At 45.9% G+C, this 20,000-nt stretch overlaps 3 protein-coding genes across 3 annotated transcripts in view; 1 reads left to right on the plus strand and 2 right to left on the minus strand.

Annotated features, from left to right (window-relative positions):
• map3k22 (mitogen-activated protein kinase kinase kinase 22) overlaps nt 1-2,170 on the minus strand; it is a 52,859-nt gene extending 50,689 nt beyond the window's left edge. The window contains exon 1 of the mRNA XM_062521984.1: nt 1,792-2,170. The gene's annotated coding sequence lies outside the window, so the exon portion shown is untranslated. The remainder of the gene's footprint in view (nt 1-1,791) is intronic.
• A 542-nt stretch (nt 2,171-2,712) lies between these two features.
• acaa1 (acetyl-CoA acyltransferase 1) lies at nt 2,713-8,609 on the plus strand. The gene is made up of 12 exons (XM_062521986.1): nt 2,713-3,051; nt 3,940-4,033; nt 4,122-4,179; nt 4,268-4,347; nt 4,454-4,496; nt 4,684-4,782; nt 5,178-5,258; nt 5,439-5,629; nt 5,821-6,000; nt 6,729-6,784; nt 7,037-7,182; nt 7,799-8,609. The coding sequence occupies exons 1-12, from the start codon at nt 2,881-2,883 to the stop codon at nt 7,872-7,874; spliced, it is 1,275 nt and encodes a 424-aa protein (XP_062377970.1). The 5' UTR covers nt 2,713-2,880; the 3' UTR covers nt 7,875-8,609.
• dlec1 (DLEC1 cilia and flagella associated protein) overlaps nt 8,603-20,000 on the minus strand; it is a 24,975-nt gene continuing 13,577 nt past the window's right edge. The window contains exons 19-38 of the mRNA XM_062521985.1: nt 19,488-19,646; nt 18,743-18,873; nt 17,936-18,089; nt 17,188-17,298; nt 16,887-17,005; nt 16,362-16,541; nt 16,203-16,270; nt 15,706-15,857; nt 15,088-15,203; nt 14,816-14,886; nt 14,174-14,391; nt 13,601-13,762; nt 13,171-13,293; nt 12,644-12,738; nt 12,064-12,151; nt 11,251-11,487; nt 10,453-10,614; nt 9,857-10,010; nt 9,324-9,423; nt 8,603-9,004 (exon numbers count right to left, since the gene is read on the minus strand). Of these exons, the coding sequence (XP_062377969.1) occupies nt 8,893-9,004; nt 9,324-9,423; nt 9,857-10,010; nt 10,453-10,614; nt 11,251-11,487; nt 12,064-12,151; nt 12,644-12,738; nt 13,171-13,293; nt 13,601-13,762; nt 14,174-14,391; nt 14,816-14,886; nt 15,088-15,203; nt 15,706-15,857; nt 16,203-16,270; nt 16,362-16,541; nt 16,887-17,005; nt 17,188-17,298; nt 17,936-18,089; nt 18,743-18,873; nt 19,488-19,646 (2,712 nt within the window). The 3' untranslated portion in view covers nt 8,603-8,892. The remainder of the gene's footprint in view (nt 9,005-9,323; nt 9,424-9,856; nt 10,011-10,452; nt 10,615-11,250; nt 11,488-12,063; nt 12,152-12,643; nt 12,739-13,170; nt 13,294-13,600; nt 13,763-14,173; nt 14,392-14,815; nt 14,887-15,087; nt 15,204-15,705; nt 15,858-16,202; nt 16,271-16,361; nt 16,542-16,886; nt 17,006-17,187; nt 17,299-17,935; nt 18,090-18,742; nt 18,874-19,487; nt 19,647-20,000) is intronic.

The raw sequence follows: 20,000 nt of genomic DNA on the forward strand, positions 1-20,000 counted from the left end.
AGGGCAAGTGATAGTTCTGAAAACCAGATCTAAAATACAGTGGAATGTTCAAGCTAAATAAGTTGACACGTCAGAAGGAAAGATATCAAAAATATTCGTGGAATTGAGGCCATTTTTAAATTATGATTACCTCAGATGATCAGGTATCTACCCCGATAGCAGACGTGATAAACTTGATTGCTTGTCTGTGACCTTCATGACAATAACAGTCAGGACCTGCTTGCTGAGGCACACGAGACAGTCTGAAAGCCCAGCCTTTTCACCTCTGAAGACACCATCCTTGGGCAACTGTCTGTCCAAACAGTGAGCGGGCCGGATCGGGCCCTGAGAGGCCTTCAGAAATGCCTGCAGGCGGAGCGATAAACTCTGGGGTCAAACCATTTCAATTGATCTGGCCCGGCGTAACGAAATGAGAAACCACTTCTGCTTCCCGTCCCTTGCTGGCAGTCCACGCTCTCTCTCTCTCTCTCTCTCTCTGACACCGTTATCGGCCTCAGGGCCCATCGGGCTCGTAGCGGAGGCCGCGCCTATCTTTTGGGTGTTTTCTACTTGACAGTTTGACTTTCCCCTCCTTCGCTGCCAAGGCCCTGTTCCTATTCCTGTCTTGTGAGGCCCTGCTCTGCCCCTTCTCCGCCTGGCCTGGCCCCTGCACTGACTGGCCCGACCTGGTTCTGTCTCGCCCAACCCAGGGCTGACAGGCACACACCTAGGCCTGGGTCATCAACTGCATAGCACCTAGGTGAACCGAGTGGCCCAAGAAAGACTTCCTTTGGATCCGCAAGCAATTGCGAAAGTTCAGAGAAGAGCTCTCAGAAGGAGATTCACACACAGGGACAAAACACATTGATAGGTGCAATGGCGCATGACTTGATGATGTTAGAACATGCATTTAACAGTTACATGTAGCTGTTTATAACAACTGGAAAGAAGGTCTGGAAATGTACTGCACAATCAATAAAATGTGCTATTTGAGGGCATATGGATTGCATGTTAGTGCCATGGTATTAGATTCAATAAAATAATAGTAATATAATGACTGTTGCATCAACTTTATGTCTTTTATTACCAGTGAATGAATGCACTATAAATGCAGTCATTCGACTGGGATTTGCAGGCCTGGAATACAATAGAAGCAACCCATTTCCTGTGACTGAGTTGACAAAAGCACTATGCAGGAGAGGGACATTTGGGGCTCTATGGTTAGAACGAACATGGCTGCTCTGACCACTTGTGGCTCTTATAATAAGGTCAATAAATCTTTTGACTATGATTTGGGCTTGTGTGGATGATGTGCGTCATAAGCATGGGTTTGTTTCCTGCCCCTTTCCATTACTCACACTTAAAACTTGGAATTGCATCTGATACATTTTGACTGCTTCGTATACACGCGCGCGCGCGCCAAATAAGCTTGAAATAATAGTAGTGCATTTGTTATGCATTTAAGGAGTACACTGAGTGCAGATAAATCATGCGTTGAGCTGAAAGTTTTGCTGTATTCTACGTAAAACTATGCTCTGCCAGTCGTGACGACGATTAATCGAATGGAGAATGGAGACGCATATTATAGTCAATACAGATCTATTATCATTATATGGGCTTTTATTATCTATAATAATATTATCGATATCTGTACATAAAACAATCAGTGGCCTCTTCATGCGCACAAATGACAGGTTGTGCATAACATTATTAGTGTAACCAATGCACACTAAATAGCTTTCCTTGTGTTTCTTCTTTGCGTTGACACCTAAACATTACGATAACTGACAATAATGCATGGTCAAAACTCACCTTGTTACCTGCGTGTCTCCATCATACCGTTAACACTTAAAGAAAATGCCAGGTGTCGGTCGAAAAAATCAAATCACAAAAGAATAAAGGCCAATGGAAAAGTCCAACTGATCTCCAAAATCGACGCTCAAACGGGAAGATCCGGAAACTGCATACCCTACAGTTGAGAGACTGCGTGCGTAAAGGTAGATATGTCCACTAAAAGTCCGAACGCGACGACATGGATATGGAGTATGCTATTTTCAGTCTCGAAAACTCAATGATCCAAACAAAACGACCGTAGCAATCTGAGCGTTGCAGAACTATAACGACTCCGTTAGAGAGAAAGTTTCTCGTCTTCGCTCGGCTGCGCTCACACAGAACTGAGTTTTTCCAAGAGCATCGGTTCTGATGTCAGCAATAACGTGAGGTTCAGGAAATGATGACGCTGGAAGGTAGGCTCCAGTCGGCTCCATAAACCAAGTAGATTTTGCTGCCCTCCAAAGGACAGTCCCTTCAGTGCGTGTTCATCCAGTAGGCTAGTGTAGTGAAGCACATAGATAGAGACAGAACATCGGTTGGAGTTAAACGCTTTTCAAACATCATTCAAAACATATATAGTCTAAGTCTAGGCTTTGATTTGTCCGGTATCTGATAGGCTAAGGGAGTTAAATCCTGTAGCAGATTATTCCTGCATGTTGCGCATACGCAAGGCTGTAGTGTATAGTTAGTATATTCATAATGTCTAAGTTCATAAACAGGATTTTTTGTTGTTGCGATGGCTAGTCATCGGCTTTTCCTGGAATGTCCTACATTTATTTTCCACTTTTGCATTGACTGATGCAGAGTGATAGTTCGGCTAATAAGGGCTGTTGCTTCCAATTACACAAACGCGTTACCATTATATTTTTGTCCCTATACTCTTTCCATTGTCTGTCTGGGAAATACGGAAGTGTCAAGTGGCAAGTGCATCAAAGTTCAATAGTTTTCTGCCAGGCTGGTTAAAGATCACCGAGGATAAATTCCTAGGGGCCTACCCGTGTTTCTGTTGTTGTACTACTGAAGGGTTATTTCTTGTAGCCTCCCAGATTTACTTATTGCCTGGTAGTCATGGAGAGAGTTAGAGTTGTTTCGGGGCATCTTTCTTCATCTAAAGAGCTAATTGGTCAGCCAGCGCTTGAGCTATCACCGTGCGCGGTGTCGATCGCTAATCAAGACGACATTGTTGTGGTTCATGGATTGCGCACAGCAATAGGAAGAGCAAAACGAGGGTCATTCAAGGTAAGACACGCTATGGTGGATTGCATTAACCACCTATAGTGCTAGCCATGTTGTTAGTGTTGCCGTTGAATGTCCTTCTATTCTGACTCATATCATGGCTACAGAACAAACAGTTATTGACGGCTATTGCATTTCTGCAGGCATGTGATAAAATGATGCATAGTGAGTAAAATACAGAAGCCATCTTTACAGTCCAACTTTACATTAGGTGTCCTAATTACACTGCTATAACAAAGTAATCACACTGGACCTGCTGACACGCCAGTAGCCTATAGCTACAGTAATTCCCACTTATCTAGTAACATTGTTGGCCTAGGCTGCATATTGATACATTGTTGCCATTCAGCGTCCATTTGTACACGAAATAGTAGGGCAAGCACAGGTGCTGATTGTTAATGAAGTGTGTTTAGTAAAGTGTAGCAGAAACAGAAACTTTATCAATGTCACAATAACACCTGGGCCTACTATATTTCATGTCAAAACAGCTGCTGTGAAGGTTCATTTCCAAACATATAACTGTTAATTACTTGTACTGTAGGTACTTAAAGGGACACTTCACCGATTAGCATTAAGCTTTGTATCTTTAGAAGACCAGTCATGTTTTTGAATGGTCGTGCGTCATTCCCTCAGTTTGCCTTGAGATGGGAGAAATACGGATTTCAATGTTGGACTTCCTGCTTTCAATGATGTAAAAATCATCATTTTACGTCATTGAAAGCAGGAAGTCCTAGTCATGGGCTTCATTGAAATCCGTATTTCTCCGAACTCAAGGCAAACTGAGGGAATGATGCACGACCCTGTAAGAACATGTAATGGGCATTGAAGGAACCAGGAGCCTGTATTGTTACCTGCGTCAATGAATGGTGCTTTATGGGTTGACTGTTTCAGGATACAACTCCAGACGAGCTCCTCAGCACGGTCATGACAGCTGTCTTAAAGGATGTCGAGTTGTCACCGGGCAGATTGGGAGACATATGTGTAGGTGAGACAGACGACTACACACACTATAGTACCCTAGGGCTATTTTGTGATGCCTTGAACTGATGTATTTGACTCTATGTTCCATTAAGGGAATGTATTGCAGCCTGGAGCAGGTGCGCTAGTTGCGAGGATAGCCCAGTTTCTGAGGTAAGAATTTGCTAGGCTACGAGTACAAGCACACCACCACTGTGTGAAGTGACACGATGTCTGATATCTATTTAATTCTTCTTTTAAGTGGGATCCCCGAGACTGTGTCAGTCTACACTGTAAACAGACAGTGCTCATCTGGACTTCAGGCACTGTTCAATATTGCTGGTGGGACTATTTTCAAAAATTCAAATTGAGTTTTTATTTTTGACATTTTTCCTCTGAGAAAAATTTAAACAAAGAACTATGCATTCCTATTACGTTCAATTAACAGGAGGAATTCGAAATGGATCTTATGACTTGGGGCTTGCGTGTGGGTATGTTTTCTCCAGTATATTATAAGAAAAGCCAAACCACCACCTTGCGAAAAAACACCATTATGTTCAGTCAGTGACATATTAGCAGTCACATAATTTAAGATTTCAAGACCCCTGGCCACTGCTTTCATTCACTTGATCATATTTTCTCCGAATCCCTGACTCCTCCTGGCTTGTTTGTGTGCAGCATGGAGAGCATGTCCCTGCGTTCTGTTGGGAATCCTGGAGACGTGAGTTCTAGGCTCATGGACAATGAAAAGGCTCGTGACTGCATCGTCCCTATGGGGTAAGGGCACAGAAACTGCTCATTGTTCTTCTGTGGGATCTCCAAGAGGAAAAATCAATATTCAGCGCAAGGACTTTTTTTCAGATACAGTATCTAAATGTACTGAAAAAAAAAGGCAAGCATAAGCTGTTTGGAAAGCACATACAGTATTTTTCTAGCACACATTTTTGAAGAAGAACAAAATGTTGCTGGACAGAGATTGTTACATACTGTACTGTAGAGAGGCTGGATTGACAGCATTCTTACTGTAATGTTAGCCTGCTTTGCCTACAAAACTCACCTCACATAGATATCTAAAACCATACTCCTTGTGACATGCAAATGTAATAGTGAGTATTATTTTACTAATAATTAAAGTCCTTAAACTGGTCATTGTTGGTGCACATTTTTTGCAGAATTACTTCGGAGAATGTAGCAGAGCGGTTTGGCATCACTAGAGAGAAACAAGATGCCTTTGCCCTCAGCTCTCAGCAAAAGTAAGGCGACCATTTAATAGACACTAATAAACTCTTCAGTCAAGCATACCAGAGAAATGTTTCTACACTCTGCAGACTTTTATGGGTGTTGTTTTTTTTTATATGGGAGAACATTGTTGTGAGTCTGCAGTAATAATGTTCCCTGAGATGAAACACTGACTCTTTTCCGTTATCAAACAGGGCTGCGGCGGCCCAAAAGCAAGGTTTGTTTGATTCAGAGATTGTGCCGGTCGCCACCAAGTTTGTGGACGACAGCGGATCAGAGCGCACCGTCACGGTCACCAAGGACGATGGCGTCCGGCCGGGCACCACGCTGGAGGGGCTGGCCAAACTCCGACCTGCGTTCAAACCCGATGGGAGCACCACCGCTGGTCAGTGTGACCTGCTCATGGCCTTCCCATTAAAGGCATACCATGTAGCTTTTTGTTCACTACAGTGCATATTGTCCTGCATTGGTTCTGAGATGTTAGCCTTGGACCTGATCAAATAATTGCTGATTCCGACCAAAGATCCTTAATTATTGACCGCTCCGCTTTAACCCTCTCTGTTCCGACTACGACAGGTAACGCCAGCCAGGTGAGTGACGGCGCAGCCGCGGTGTTGGTGGGGCGGCGTTCAGCTGTGGAGGCCCTGGGCCTGCCCGTGTTGGGGGTCCTCCGGGCCAGTGCCGTGTTGGGGGTGCCCCCAGACGTGATGGGCATCGGACCTGCCTATGCCATCCCAGCTGCCTTGGAACAAGCAGGTGAACACAGACCTCCGGGTCCTTGTCTGTACATAACACAGTGGATTTCTGTCCTAAAATGTTTTATATTTAGTTAAAACCTTCCTAAAAGCATCAGAATGTAAAGAAACAAGATAATGTTTTGACACGATGTACAAAATGCCTATGCTCTTTGTTGCTAGCCAGCAGCAGGCTGTCTCTCTTATCATACCACTCCATACCTGGTGTGCCACTGGATTGAATACAGCACGAGTCAATAGCAGACTCCCGTCACAAACGTAAAGCGCTGTGGACATCGGCAGTGACATGAGTGCAGTGCACTCCGCTTTTGACATTGGATGACTGAGACATCATTGTTCTCAATATGACCCCGCACACCAGCGCAGGTGGTGGCAGAGTTTGATGCTGGTGTGCGGGGTGCGGCGTGTATTGAGAAAAATGGGGTCTAAGTAATCGAATGTCAGCACCGGTGTCCATACTGGTCCATTCTAGACAATTGAAACAGAATTTGACACACAGCCCTTTAAGTTAATGTGGTCATTTGGAATGAGCAGACAATGCCTCATCAGATTCGGAAAATGAAAAATCACCTCTTCACTGACTAGATTTAGGACACCATTGAAGAACAATTCATCTTTTTTATTCTTTTTCATTTTTAGGTCAGCTGCACAAGTAGAAATGTTCCATTTTTGCAACAGTATGCAGATGTTTGCAAATGTTAATCAATTTTGTTATTCATTCTCTCTTAGGTTTGACAGTGGCTGATATTGATGTGTATGAGATTAATGAAGCATTTGCAAGTCAGGTAAGACATTGCTAAAAAGTTTCAGATGACTGTGTGTATTTGTTCGCGCGCGCGCGAGCGCGTGTGTGTGTGTGTGTGTGTGTGTGTGTGTGTGTGTGTGTGCGCGTCATCTGTACCATCGGACCGGACCAGCAATCCTTGCATCCATTTTATTCCAATTCAAACAACAAAACTTCTGGTGGTAGAGTACAAGTGGTACCACGTCGTTGTCGTTCAAAGCCCTGTGTGTGTGTCTACCGTGTGCTGCTCCAGGCGGTGTACTGTGTGGAGAAGCTGGGCATTCCCCTGGAGAAGGTGAACCCTAACGGAGGGGCCATCGCCCTTGGCCACCCGCTGGGTTGCACGGGGGCCCGTCAGGTGGTCACCCTGCTGAACGAGCTCAAACGCAGGGGCCGCAGGTGAGACACTGCTGGTCACAGCCGCTGGTCACTCTCCACTTAGACCGGGTTGTTCTCTCAGCCCAAGTAGTCTGTACCGTAATTTCCCAACTATTAGCCGCGGCTTGTACATTGATTTTGCTAAATTTCCTTCAGCTACAGTATGAGGTTAATACACGGGGGCGGTAAAATGTTATTAATATGGTTTTGGTTATTTTAACTTGCATGAGACACTGTCCTGTGGCTTATACACAATGTGGCTAATACACCAAAAATGACTGTAGTGAATGTTACTTTATGGACTCTCTCACTGTTTAAAGTTTCCACATGAATTCCCTGCATAAATTCAGAGAAATGCTGTGATGATAACAACAGAACCTTTGAAGGTGTTCTCCAAAGAGCCTTGCTTGCTTGCTTTCATCAGCTGTTATGTGGGGACAACCCAGAGAACCCTAAATGCTTGTAGCTCCTACGTTCAACATTTTATGACATTAGTCATTTGCATGGGAGCACCTGTTCAATGACAACACATGACTGTTATATAACAACTATGATTTGTGAATGGAATTTGACTAACGTTGTATAAATTCTGACAGATCAGGAGAGCTGTTTGATGACCTTGTGTGTCCTCTTTCAGGGGCTATGGTGTTGTGTCCATGTGTATCGGCACAGGGATGGGGGCAGCTGCCGTCTTTGAATATCCTGGACCATGATGGCCAGCACCCTAGGAGCTGGACGCGTCCACTACGGAAAGACTGAGCAATTGTGATTATACAGTCACAGCACACTTTTGTGGCTACGCCTTCAATACGCCTGCATTAACACTAGCATAGATTTGGATGTTGCTATGGAGGTACATCTTCCAGGCAATGTCAAGAAAATTTGACATGATGCAGTTCACTGTAATATGGAAATGAACCATGATTGATTCTGTAAATGCATTTAACAGATGACGTAAAAAACCTTTCAGATGTTAAATGCTTTGGAAAGCAGCATTCACTTAAAGTGCCTTCACTTGTAAGTCATTAATATCAAAGATGTGCATGACTAAACTGGATAAATATGACTTATTAGATATGCTAACAAATTCAGAGATGATTTCAGACATCAAATCCACCGAATGAGACTGAATTGTTATGGGAAGTGAGTTTGTGTCATTTGCCTTGGCTACGAGCATCTCTTAACGTCCAGATGGAATGGTTTTGAGTTTCACGCATCTGTAGCGTTCCAGCCTCGATGCCTGCCAGGAAAAGAAACATGGAAGGCAGGCAGATCGCTGGCCCAGCCAATGTCTTTTATTTGTCCTAAATAACTGTTACACGTTGCAGTTAATTTCAATCTTATTGATCTAGATTATGTTCGTTAATTTTATACAAATCATGACTAATAATAAAACAAATAGATGTAATTTTTTTCAATATGTAATAAATCTTCAGCTGTTATTAAGAGACTTTTATCTGTTATCTGTTTGTACAATATTCTGATGTAAGTGCGTACGCCATACACACAAGAAATGAAAAGGCACTGTACCACACCTGCTACTGTAATCCGAGGCACAAACTATTGATCGGGAAATGCATACTGAATAGGGCTCATGGAGAGTCTCAGGCCAAATCGATTTGTGCTGCTTTATGCATCCAGACATCAAAATAAATCAATACTATCTGTGCCGCGCTGAGTATCCTCTGGACGGGTGCTCTCCGGCAGCGGCAGCAGCAGTGGTCAGCTGGGCTACTTCATGTATCTCTCGTCGTGCGAGCCCCGTCCCTGCACCTGCAGGATGAGCGGCGGCTCCCCCAGCATCCCCCGCACCGTCACCGTGGCCGCGTACTCCTCCGGGTTGCTGTGGGAAACAGGCCCCCGCTTTAGTGCTCTGGCTCATTATGGGATACATGGATGTGTGTGTAACACACTCATCCACGGAGACTGAAGTGATTGCAAGCATTCCTTATTCGTTTAGCTTTAGAGTAGACAGATATAACGGCAAAGAACATAATGGATTCACAGGACCGACATTTCATGATCCTACGTCTAACTGGAAGCAATGCACCATGAAATGAGAGTAGAGGTTGTCCCCCCCATCTTTACACAGCGGTAATGGGAAGAGCTCAGTGCTACGTGGAGGTGGTGTTGTAGTGAGTGAGAGGTGAGAAGTGGGGTACCTGGGCGTGAAGCTGAGCTGTAAGACCTGCGGGTTCTCTGGGGGCCGCAGCGCTCCTCTGTCTGGGTGCAGTCGGAACGCGCCGCTCCCACCGTCAAATTCTGCAGTCACAGAGTCCACGGATCACTAACAGGCTCTACCTTACCATGCCACGCGTAGTGATGCTTTCTGCACGTTACACTGTGGTACTGTATGTTTAAACTGCACCCGCAGTACTCAGTACTGTACTTATGTACTTATGATTGAAAGGACAGAGGAACAACACAAATGGAACAACACAAATATCATCTTCCTTCTTCTCTGAATATCTCATTCTAATGAAAGTTACTCACACCACTGGCATGTTTTATGTTATGTTTGCATGCGGGGATTGTGGTGCTTGAGGTGATTGTAAGCTAATAATAACACTCATATCTGAACAGCTGTTTGTAGCGCAGTGATTCTCCCATAGCGCTATCGTTCACATTTCTCTGCAGCTTGCAGGACGGCAGCACTGTGCCGGAACTCTCTTTCCCATGATGCCCTTTGGTTCACCTATGGCTGCGCTCCAGTAGCAGCGGGAGCTTCCTCTGGTGTTGAGGTGCAGCTCCTGCACCTGAGTGTGTCCCGCATAGCACGTCCCAAAGTCCACCCTGCTGCTGGACACATGCAGCGAGGGCACGGACAGACAGGCCACCAGGGGCACGGCCTGCGCAGAGGGGAACAGATGCAGTAACAGTGGGTGAGCCAGTCAGAGGCAGGTTAGGTCACTATAAATATCCTATACTGTACATACATGTGACGCACACAGTAAAAGTTCAAAGAAATGGGCTGATTGCCTGTAGGATTTCTGGAAAGGTTAAATGTCTCACTTGCTATAAATATAAACATCTGTTAAATGGCTGGAGTGTAATATTTAGTTGGATAGTCTTCCACTGCTGCATTGCAATGCCCTCATCTTGGCTTAAATTATTACATGTTCAAGCCTACTTGTAAATCCACACAACATACAGTATAAAACATAACACAAAAGTTCTTATGAAAACTATGAGACGTGCCTAGTACATTGGTGTAGTGACCAACTCTAAGAGGACACACTGAATGAGTGAGTGAGTGAGTGTGTGTGTGTGTGTGTGTGTGATGGGACAGACCTGCTGGCTGTTGTTGCTGTACTCCACCACAAGGTTCTGCTGGAACTGCAGCTGGGTCTCTCCCGAGTCGCCTCGCAGCACAGACACGCCGGGCGGGAGCTCCTCGCATGGCCTCTCCCGATAGGCCAGGAGAGACAGCGAGCTGTGGAATGCCACTTTCACCTACCAATCAAACCCAACGGAAAAAAACGTTCATAAAACCATTGTTAGGGTTGGGCTTAGGGCCTTGGGCAGGTTCAAAGTAATTATGGACACCAAAGTAGTGCTTGACCACAGTTCTAGGGCAGGTTGGCCATGGAGAGAAGGATGGAACCTAGTCCTAGTCTAAGAGAGCTTCAGTGAAAATCTCCCTTAATAAAGACTTTGAGGCTGGGACTAGGTTCAATCCATATATGGGAAACTACAAGCTTACAATAGCTATTCAATAAAAATGGATACAGATACAGAATGATTGTCGCTGCACTGGCCAGAGCTTTGCTCGACACAAGCAGCAAACATGGCACAAGCCATAATGGGATTTGGAGCACAGCAGAGCCGATATTACCCTATCCCACTCATAACATCTATTTATTTGTGAATGTACATACTGTATTTATTCTTATACATATTCCTATGCCCTTATTCTATTCTTGTGTGTTGTACTTGAGAGCGAAGATTAACCGTGATGAATGAGTCAAATTCCTTGTTTGTTTACGCAAACCTGGCCAATAAAGCTGATTCTGATTCTGATTCTGATATCACACTGTATCTGAAAGGCCCACAAGTCCCACCCCTCAGTAGCTGCCCACCACACCACACCTGCATGTTGTCCTGAGGCCGCAGAAGCAGTGGCTGGCTCTCGGCGGAGCTGTGGCTGCGGTCATGGCTGTGTCCGGTGGAGGCCCGGCCCCGGCCCGGAGGCTGCGTCTGCGTCTGGATCTGCGGCTGCAGTACGGCGAAAGGTGGCTGGGCGCTCAGCCGGAAGGCCAGGGCCATCTCCGTGGTGTTCCTCAGTCTCAGCGACCGCACCACCACCGCCTCCTGCTTCACTGTGAGCTGAGGCAGAGAAAGCAAAAAAATTAAATAAATATTTTAAAAAATCCCAAAAAACCCCGATCCAGTCAGATGCAGACAGGTGGTGCCTCTCAGGTGTGTGTTTTCATGTTAACGTTGCAAGTGTTCTTTGATCGATGGATCTAAGTGGTCAGGGAAAAATCTCATTCGGCATTCATGTAAGGCATCATGTTAAAACACCTTTACTTGATAAAACAAACTTAATTGCCCCCTGGGCAGCCACACACATCTATCCATCTATGATATACTCACGCCCATTAGTTAAGTAGCGGGTTGAATTTTTCATTAACTGACTTCAGTGCTCGATAACTTATCTCTGGGGCAAGATGAACAGCTTTCATATTCCAGCTGCATATCGCCGACCAGTTTCCATTTTGTGATGGGCGTCCTCAAAGGGCATTTTATCTTTTTTCATCTAGCCAGATCTGTGGTGACATTAATCTGCGGCGATGTGTGCGTTTGATTTTAGGCTGATAGCAGTGGAAGCGTTGGTGCTTCAGACCAAAAGAGGGTTTTCTTTTGAGGTGGTTTCTCCACTGGCACCCCTATCAAACGCACCGCCTCTTTGGGGTCTTCTTCTATCAAATCGCTCGCCACGGTCTGGAACACCAGCACATCCTCGTCCTCATCCATCTGCACAGAGAGACTACACACACACACACACACAGACACACACACACACACACACACACACACACACACACGCAGCACACAAAGAACACACATATACACAATACAAATTAATACAACCATACAAACACACAAAACCATAAACCATGCACACACACATACCCACAAATACACACTCACACACTCAAACACACACACACACAGGAGGAGAGATCCAAATTGAGTGACAGAATCCATTAAATTAGTACAGCGATGCATCAAAGACTTGCTGCTGAGAGCAGCAAAACACAAGAAAATATATGCGTTGTTAGGAATAACAAAACATAGTCAAACAAAGTCACTCTCAAATCTCATTCTCATTCGCAAGATCAATTCCAAACTCCCAAATTACTGTCAATGCCAGACTGCCAATTTCATGCAACCAGAAACAGGGCCCAAGGAGAACAGAGCATTTGCATAACACGGATAACAAGGGCGGCGTCTGGCCCAGTCTAGTCCAGTCCCTCACATGGCCGGCCTGACGGAGGCGTGGAGCTCCAGGTGCAGAGGGTCCACCTCGTGTCCCTGCGGCCGCTCCACCTTTCCAGGGATACACGCCGCCAGCTAAACCAAGACAGGACAAAAGCTTAAAAAGAGCACTTTGTTCATCTCTATTGGTCAGTAACAGTAAGGGCAGTGGGTCTCCATGGTACACAACTTGTGCCTCAGTAAAGTACTACCATACTTTTTTTTTTTTTTCACTAGGTTTTATGATTTCATGCAAACAAAGAGCTCAAGAATAACACCAACCGACAAATTAGGGTGTCTGACAAAAACAACTAGCCACTCTCAACTTCCTCTCCAAACCAGGAATTCCCACTAGTACATGTCTCAGGACAGGCAAATGCATGAGGTGAGAGTTGAGACAGGTGCTGGCAGCAGCAGATGGTGTGAGAGTGTGTGTGTGTAGTACGTGTGTGTGTGTGTGTGTGTGTGTGTGTGTGTGTGTGTGTGTGTGTGTGTGTGTGTGTGTGTGTGTGTGTGAGTGTGTGCTACCTTGGAGTCCAGACTCATGAAGCCCAGAGCGAAGCCCTCACACCTGGCATTGCTGGACGGCCCAGAGAGCGTCAGAGGGGTGAAGGACACATGCATGGTGCTACTGCCTCCTGCTGGCACCACCTGGAACGACACGATGGCAATGTATCTCAGTGTCCTCATTTCCTATGGTTCCTAGGGCCCATTCTCAACCTCTCTCCTCGATCCTTAATCCTCGGTCCTCCAGGCTCATTCCCACTGATCTATAAAGAACACTGAATAGACTATCCCATTGTCGCCGCCCCATCATTCTTCATCTAGATCAGTGGGAACGAGGACCGTGGAAGGAAGGGGAGGATATATAAAAAGACGAATGAGAGGCGCCCTAGGAGTCTGTTTCCCTCCTTGGGTGTCAGTGTCAGTTCAGTGCTGAGTTGTCGGAGATACATACTATCTGTTGTGGAGTGATGCAGTATGGGTAATCAGAGGGGTTGCCCTCATGCGGCCTGATGAGCACCGTGAAGAGCTTCCTCTGCGGAGCTTTGAGGTCCAGAGACATCCTCTCCTCCTCCTCCTCGTCCTCCTCCAGCTCCTCTGATCTCTCTCCGTCCCCCTGTCAGTCACACAGGACCAGGTTCACAAAACACCATGTGGAAAACACCAGAAGACCACCTGGATGCCCCTACTGTCAAGATGTCAATGTCAGTTGTGAAGAGGAATGTAGGTATTGTGTTGTATAAAGTCCTGCACTAGGTATTTGGACTGGCACATAATAACTGGCATCATGACTAAAAGGCGGCGTGTCAAATACAATTTCCGTAGCATGAAGTTGGATACATTCAGTTCACTCCATGAGATAAATGGCAATTTTGTGAGATTTGTTGAGACAACAGAGCACAGAGAACACAACAGAGCACAAGAGCTTCCTCCTGACAGACAAGAGGAAGTCTGACATTTACACGTAACGGTAAAAACTTCCTCTGCGATTCTGAGAACCAGTGTGTGTGCGGGCGTCACCACTCACGGAGCAGGTCCTCGGGGAGGAGCAGGTCTCCTCCGTGCTGGCCGTGCAGCTCTGGCCCCAGGGCGGAGGGAGGCTGTCGCCGGAGGAGGGAGACTGTCCCACCACCTCGTTCCCGTCCCGGTCCTTCAGGGGGAAGGGCTCTCCATACGCCACCAGCAGATCCACCATCTTACGGTCGCCCTGCGTGCGGTTATACGTCTCCCAGTCCAGACGGATATCTGACGGGAGGGAGACAACTTACAGCCACCCTGGTCCCACGGGATGATAACAAACCCTCTATAACAACTCTGACAACTTTATAACTGTAGGTACACCATCATGTATATTTCTGAAATATAAAGATCAATCAATGTGTACCCACATGTTTTACAATTGTCTGATGTAATACACATCATTTAGATGTCACACACTAAACGACACAACTGATCATACATAAGAAAACATCAAATCAATTACTGATAACATTCGCAATAAATCTAAAGTACTCTACTAGACTAAAAAGCAGCTAAAAATAGCAAAACAAAAAAACTTTTTTTTTACAGTCATTAGGCATGTCACTTTCACCTGCATCACTAAACTATGCTCTATCATTCTAAATATATTTATCATGGTGCTAAATTACCCAACACAGGCAGGTCTTACCATACGGGCTGGTGTTGTTCAAGCGCAACGAGCGTGAGATGGTGTCCCCCCCCGACACATGGCTCCCAAATCTGTAGAGTAGGACACACCCCACATCAGTCTTGTACATGTCTAGTTTATCAGGTCAACCTGGACCCAAGCACAAAAGCCATGCCATTTTCACAGGTCCAATTACGTCTTATACTGTGTCTACACACAGTTTGCCCTTGTGTAATGTCATACTGGACCTATGTCAAAGACTGGCGTAATTGGTGCCGGTTCAGTCAGCTTACCGTATGATAGGTCCCTGGTTCTGGTTGTCTGACTGAGGCCCTGACATCTGGAAGTACAGAGGACAGCCTCTCACCCCCATCTGGACAGGGATGCAGGTCGGCTCCAGCTCCCCAGCCTAGTCACCAGGAAGAGCTTTAAGGTGCCGTGCACACAGGACATGTGGCTGTGATCAAAACAGTGAAGTACTACGGTTGAAAATAAACAGAGTGCTGCCATCGCAATGACAAAAACCATGCAGGGGAAGGGACGAGATGCCGCCAACGTCCTGTAATGCAACTGAACAAAAATGTCCGCCCACTAGTGACACATGCAAGAAAGGAATGCATGTGAGTGTGCGGTTCAACTCATATGCCCCCATCACACTGACATGAAATCCCACCATCACTTCCAAACTCCAGAGAGGAATAAAGAGGCATTACTGTATGCAGATCCTGTGGTGTTTTATTTGTCTTTTCTGTGAAACGCTATTTTTCCAGATTATTCCAAATATCTGATTAGAATCTTTAACCTTGCGTATGGGGAGGTCTGTGTAACCCCTCCATGTGTTGGTGTAAGCTGTGATGCTAATTGGAGCTGCACTCTGTTTTTCTTCCAGATGTGTAATGAATGGGCCCAACCTTGCAGATGAGGAGGTCTGTGTAGGCTCCCCACATGTTGGTGTAAGCTGTGATGGTCACCGTGAGCGTTTCGTGGGGCCCCAGAGTCCCCGTGCTGGGCTGGACAAACAGCGCCACACCCTTCCCATGACTCAAAAGACACTTCACAAACTCTGCAAGAGACATCCTAGAATTGAACTTGTAACTTGTTAATTATTCTTTATTGTTAAATGAGTTTACCTTGATTTATGATGATTTTTATGTTCTATTATGATCTTTTTTATCATTATTATTATTATTATTTGCCCATCTATGCTTTTATCTGCTATTACTGTTTGGTTTTTGTTTATGTGAAGCACATCGAAAGACCTCTGTGCATGAAATGCGCTACATACATAAACTTGACTTGACTTGACTTGACTATACTATACTGAACTACAGCAGTGCCTACGGCCACAACTGGTTATAACTTATGAACTGGACAAATTGCAGGCAGAAATGATGAATGGAGCCCATACCATCGTGAGACTTTTCCTTCAGCTTCTTTGCCTGGATGTGGGTCAGGGGTCTTTTCACATACGCACTTCTGAAATACACCGTTTCACACGCAAGTGTTTTTGGAATGCAATGTATTGAAAACACAATTAGAGGCCTGTTGGAATGCTTGTCACTGTTACCTGTGCTCACATTCATTGATATTTGGCGTAGGAGGGCGGCCAATGAAATACTCAGCTTCCATGGTAAAAGGGGCGGGAATAGCCGTGTGATTGGTCATGACCAGCTGTCTGGAGACAGGTGTTCCCAGGAGCACCTCATTACCAAAGTCCAACATCACTGGCTGGCCCCAATTAGTGGTGCTGCAGACGTCAACAACAATAACAACCAATCAACATAACAACAACAGACATTCAGTATAACAACCAAAGCTCATGAATTAGTGTCATTTCTAATGCACAGACACTGACGTACAGATAAGTAGACAGGTAGGCATGCTGACAGGTAGAACAAACAGACATACGTATGGGGTTGTTGTGGGCTGGTGATTAACTGACCAATGGTTTGATTGTCTGATTGATTGGTAGTTTATTGGTGAATTTGTTGATTTGTTGGTTGTTTGCTTGACTTACAAATTGTTTGATTGACTGACACAAAGTATGAGAGTAGCCAGATGAGAGAGACAGACAGGAAGACAGACAGCTTACCCGGCATTGGGTAGAGCGTAAGACACACTGAGGGTCCTGGCCTTGCCAAAGACACCCAGCACCACAGGATGGGACATTCCCTCCACTTCACAGGGGGCAAGCACTTCAGTGAGCTCCTCCTGCATCAGAGGAGACAGCAACCCCATCACACATTACATTACAGTGAACATGAACATTACAAGGACCACAAACCCTCAAGATACCGGACACAGAAACCACAACGAGTCTTTGCCAGGCACTGGTCATTTCATAGCTGGACATTCTGGAGATGAGAGGGAGATTGAGAGTGAGGGATACTTGCGTCTGTGTACGAGGTGAAGGACACGGTGATGTCCAGTTTCTCGTGGGCCCCCAGGGTGCCAGAGCTGGGAGTGAAGCTGGCTGAGCAGCGGGAGCCCTGCTTCCCCTGGAGCTGTGGAGAGACAACAACAGGATCATGGCCGTCTTCATCACAGACGATGAGATCCACGCCCATACTTTTGCACTTCAAGGTTACCTGTATTGTCCACGTTTCCCAGATCCGTTAAGAAGCTCTTAAGTGCTAAGAACTTCTTAGGAGCGCTCTAAGAACGTTCTAAGAACGATCCTAAGAAGTTCTTAGCACTTAAGAGCTTCTTAACAAATCTGGGAAACTTTGTCTGGGAAGCCTTTATCAGTAAAACACATTACAGTGTTTGTGTCTCATATTTGTACTTATTTTAAGTATTTGAAATTCGCTCACTTAGGCAACGGATACAAGATTTTTTCTGTAGTGCTTCGTCATGTTGGTCATTTTGTAAGTACATGTATATGGGGATAACAGTGGCACAGAAAAGACACACAATCACATGTATAAGGTTTTAACTTCGCGCTACTCAATCAATTCAGACACCACATTGGCACCAAACAAACAATTTGCTGAATCATGCATGGTATTGAATTACTGTGTGCTTTTCTCTGCTTGGATACCACATTGTTTTGTTACCATGGACACCTCTATTCATTTATTTATTTACGTATCGCTAGGTGCCATTGTGAAATGGAATGTATTGGCTCTTGTGCTGGTTCACCTTTCCCCAGGTGAAGTGTGACGGCAGCAGGGTCTGGTTGAAGAGAGTGGCTGTTCCAGTCCACGGCTGTCCCACGTACAGCTCAGGTATACGCAGCTTACAGTGCACTAGGCACACCTGTGGAGACTGCACATGCGCCTGAACCAAGAGGTGGCTGGAGATGTGGAAATGGAAACATACACACACACACACGCACACACACACACACACACACATACACAGAGAGACAGAAAGACAGACAGAAAGACAGACACACATACACACAGACACACACACACACACACACACACACACACACACACACACACACACACACACACACACACACACACACACACACACACAAAACCAGGATCTCTTTTGCACCATTGAGTACATCCTATACAGATACAACCACACCATTTTACAGTTTGTGTGCCCATATTTCACATTCACACTCATCTAGGAGTTGTGCAAGATGAGGTGTCTTCAGTACTCCTGCTTTAGCCAGCAGATTGTGTTGTTATTCTTTCCCCACCACTAGCCCCCATCTGAGCCAGAGCGCTAGTGTGAGAGTTGGCCTCAGGCCCACGGAGCTGCAGCAGTGCATGGCCACACCAGTGGCTCAGCTCCAGCTAGCTCTCCCCCAGCCCCACAACTCTCTCTCTCTCTCTCTCTCTCTCTCTCTCTCTCTCTCTCCTTTCCCTGTCTCTGTCTGTTTCTCTCTCTCTCTCTCTCTCTCTCTCCCTGTCTCTGTCTGTTTGTCTCTCTCTCTCTCTCTCTGTCTCTCTCTCTCTCTCTCTCTCTCTCTCTCTCTCTCTCTCTCACCATCCGGCCCCGTTCTCCACAGCCAGCTCCAGGACGCTCTCGAAGAGCTGGCAGCGGCGGGCCCTGAAGCGCACGTCCACCCGGCAGGAGGCCAGTGGGGCCAGCACGCCCGCGCCTGGGTCCAGCTCCACCTGACACACACACATAACACACAGCACATACACATGCATACACACACACACGCACGCACACACACACACACACACACACACACACACACACACACACACACACACACACACACATGCACACACACTCATACATGCACACACACACACACACACACACACACACACACACACACACACACACACACACACACACACACACACACACAATCACACATGCATACACACACACACAGCACACAGGCACAAGGGTTAAGACCACTGGACTTGGCCCAAATGTTTACAGAAACACAACACATAATTACAACCATCTGTTAGGCTTAAAGCTTGACTTCTCAACATGTACATTTGGGAAAATCAGATTAGCCACGAGTTATGAGTTGCCATACTAGGTTACTCTAAATGTTGCAAAATTTAGCTACTACAGCCTGTGTGTGTATTGCTGTAACTGGCATGTATTTGGTGTGTGTGAGTATGTGTGAGTGTATGTGTGTGTGTGCATTGCTGTAACAGGGGTGTGTTTGTTGTGTGTGTGAATATGTGGGAGTATATGTATGTGTGTGTGTGTGTATGTGTGCGTGTGTTTGTGCGTGCGTGCATGTGTGTTTGTGCTGCACCTGGTTGTCCTGGTCCTTGTGGTTCCTCTTCATCTCTCGCAGGCTCCAGCGGGCCTCCAGCTGGGTGGGGTTGTAGATGGAGAAGGCGGAGCGGCCCTCGTCACCCTGACGCAGCAGGCCCAGGTCCACCCGCGGCACGCTCACGGCCAGGTGCGGGCCCTGCACAGGTGTTATACCTTTTATACCTCACCATCATAATTTTCATGATCCTTCGAAAGGTAACGATCTTAAGTGATAGACACATTTCATTCCTCATAATTGTTACAACAAATCCACACCAAAACATTAACCCTATTAAAAGTCTCTTTGAGTTTCAGTACAGTATATGAAACCTTATCAACTATCAGCTATCCACCTAAACATACCTACGTTATCTGCTACATATCTATTGCGCAAATATTGAATAAAGATACAGAATATACAGCATTAGTGTGAGTGTAGTGACTTTAATGAGCTGAGCAAATGTGTGATAGCACTCTTCACCCCAGGCAGGGTCCATTCATCGTGTCTCAC

Source organism: Sardina pilchardus, chromosome 19 (genome assembly GCF_963854185.1).
Source record: "Sardina pilchardus chromosome 19, fSarPil1.1, whole genome shotgun sequence".
Lineage (NCBI taxonomy): Eukaryota > Metazoa > Chordata > Actinopteri > Clupeiformes > Clupeidae > Sardina > Sardina pilchardus.

Bases quoted from the DNA above. Each gene is read 5' to 3' on its own strand.
- acaa1 (XM_062521986.1), top strand. From the start codon at position 2,881: ATGGAGAGAGTTAGAGTTGTTTCGGGGCATCTTTCTTCATCTAAAGAG. The intron at 4,497-4,683 runs GTATGTTTTCTC...GTTTGTGTGCAG, and splicing joins GACTTGGGGCTTGCGTGTGG to CATGGAGAGCATGTCCCTGC. The intron at 5,630-5,820 runs GTCAGTGTGACC...CGACTACGACAG, and splicing joins CGATGGGAGCACCACCGCTG to GTAACGCCAGCCAGGTGAGT.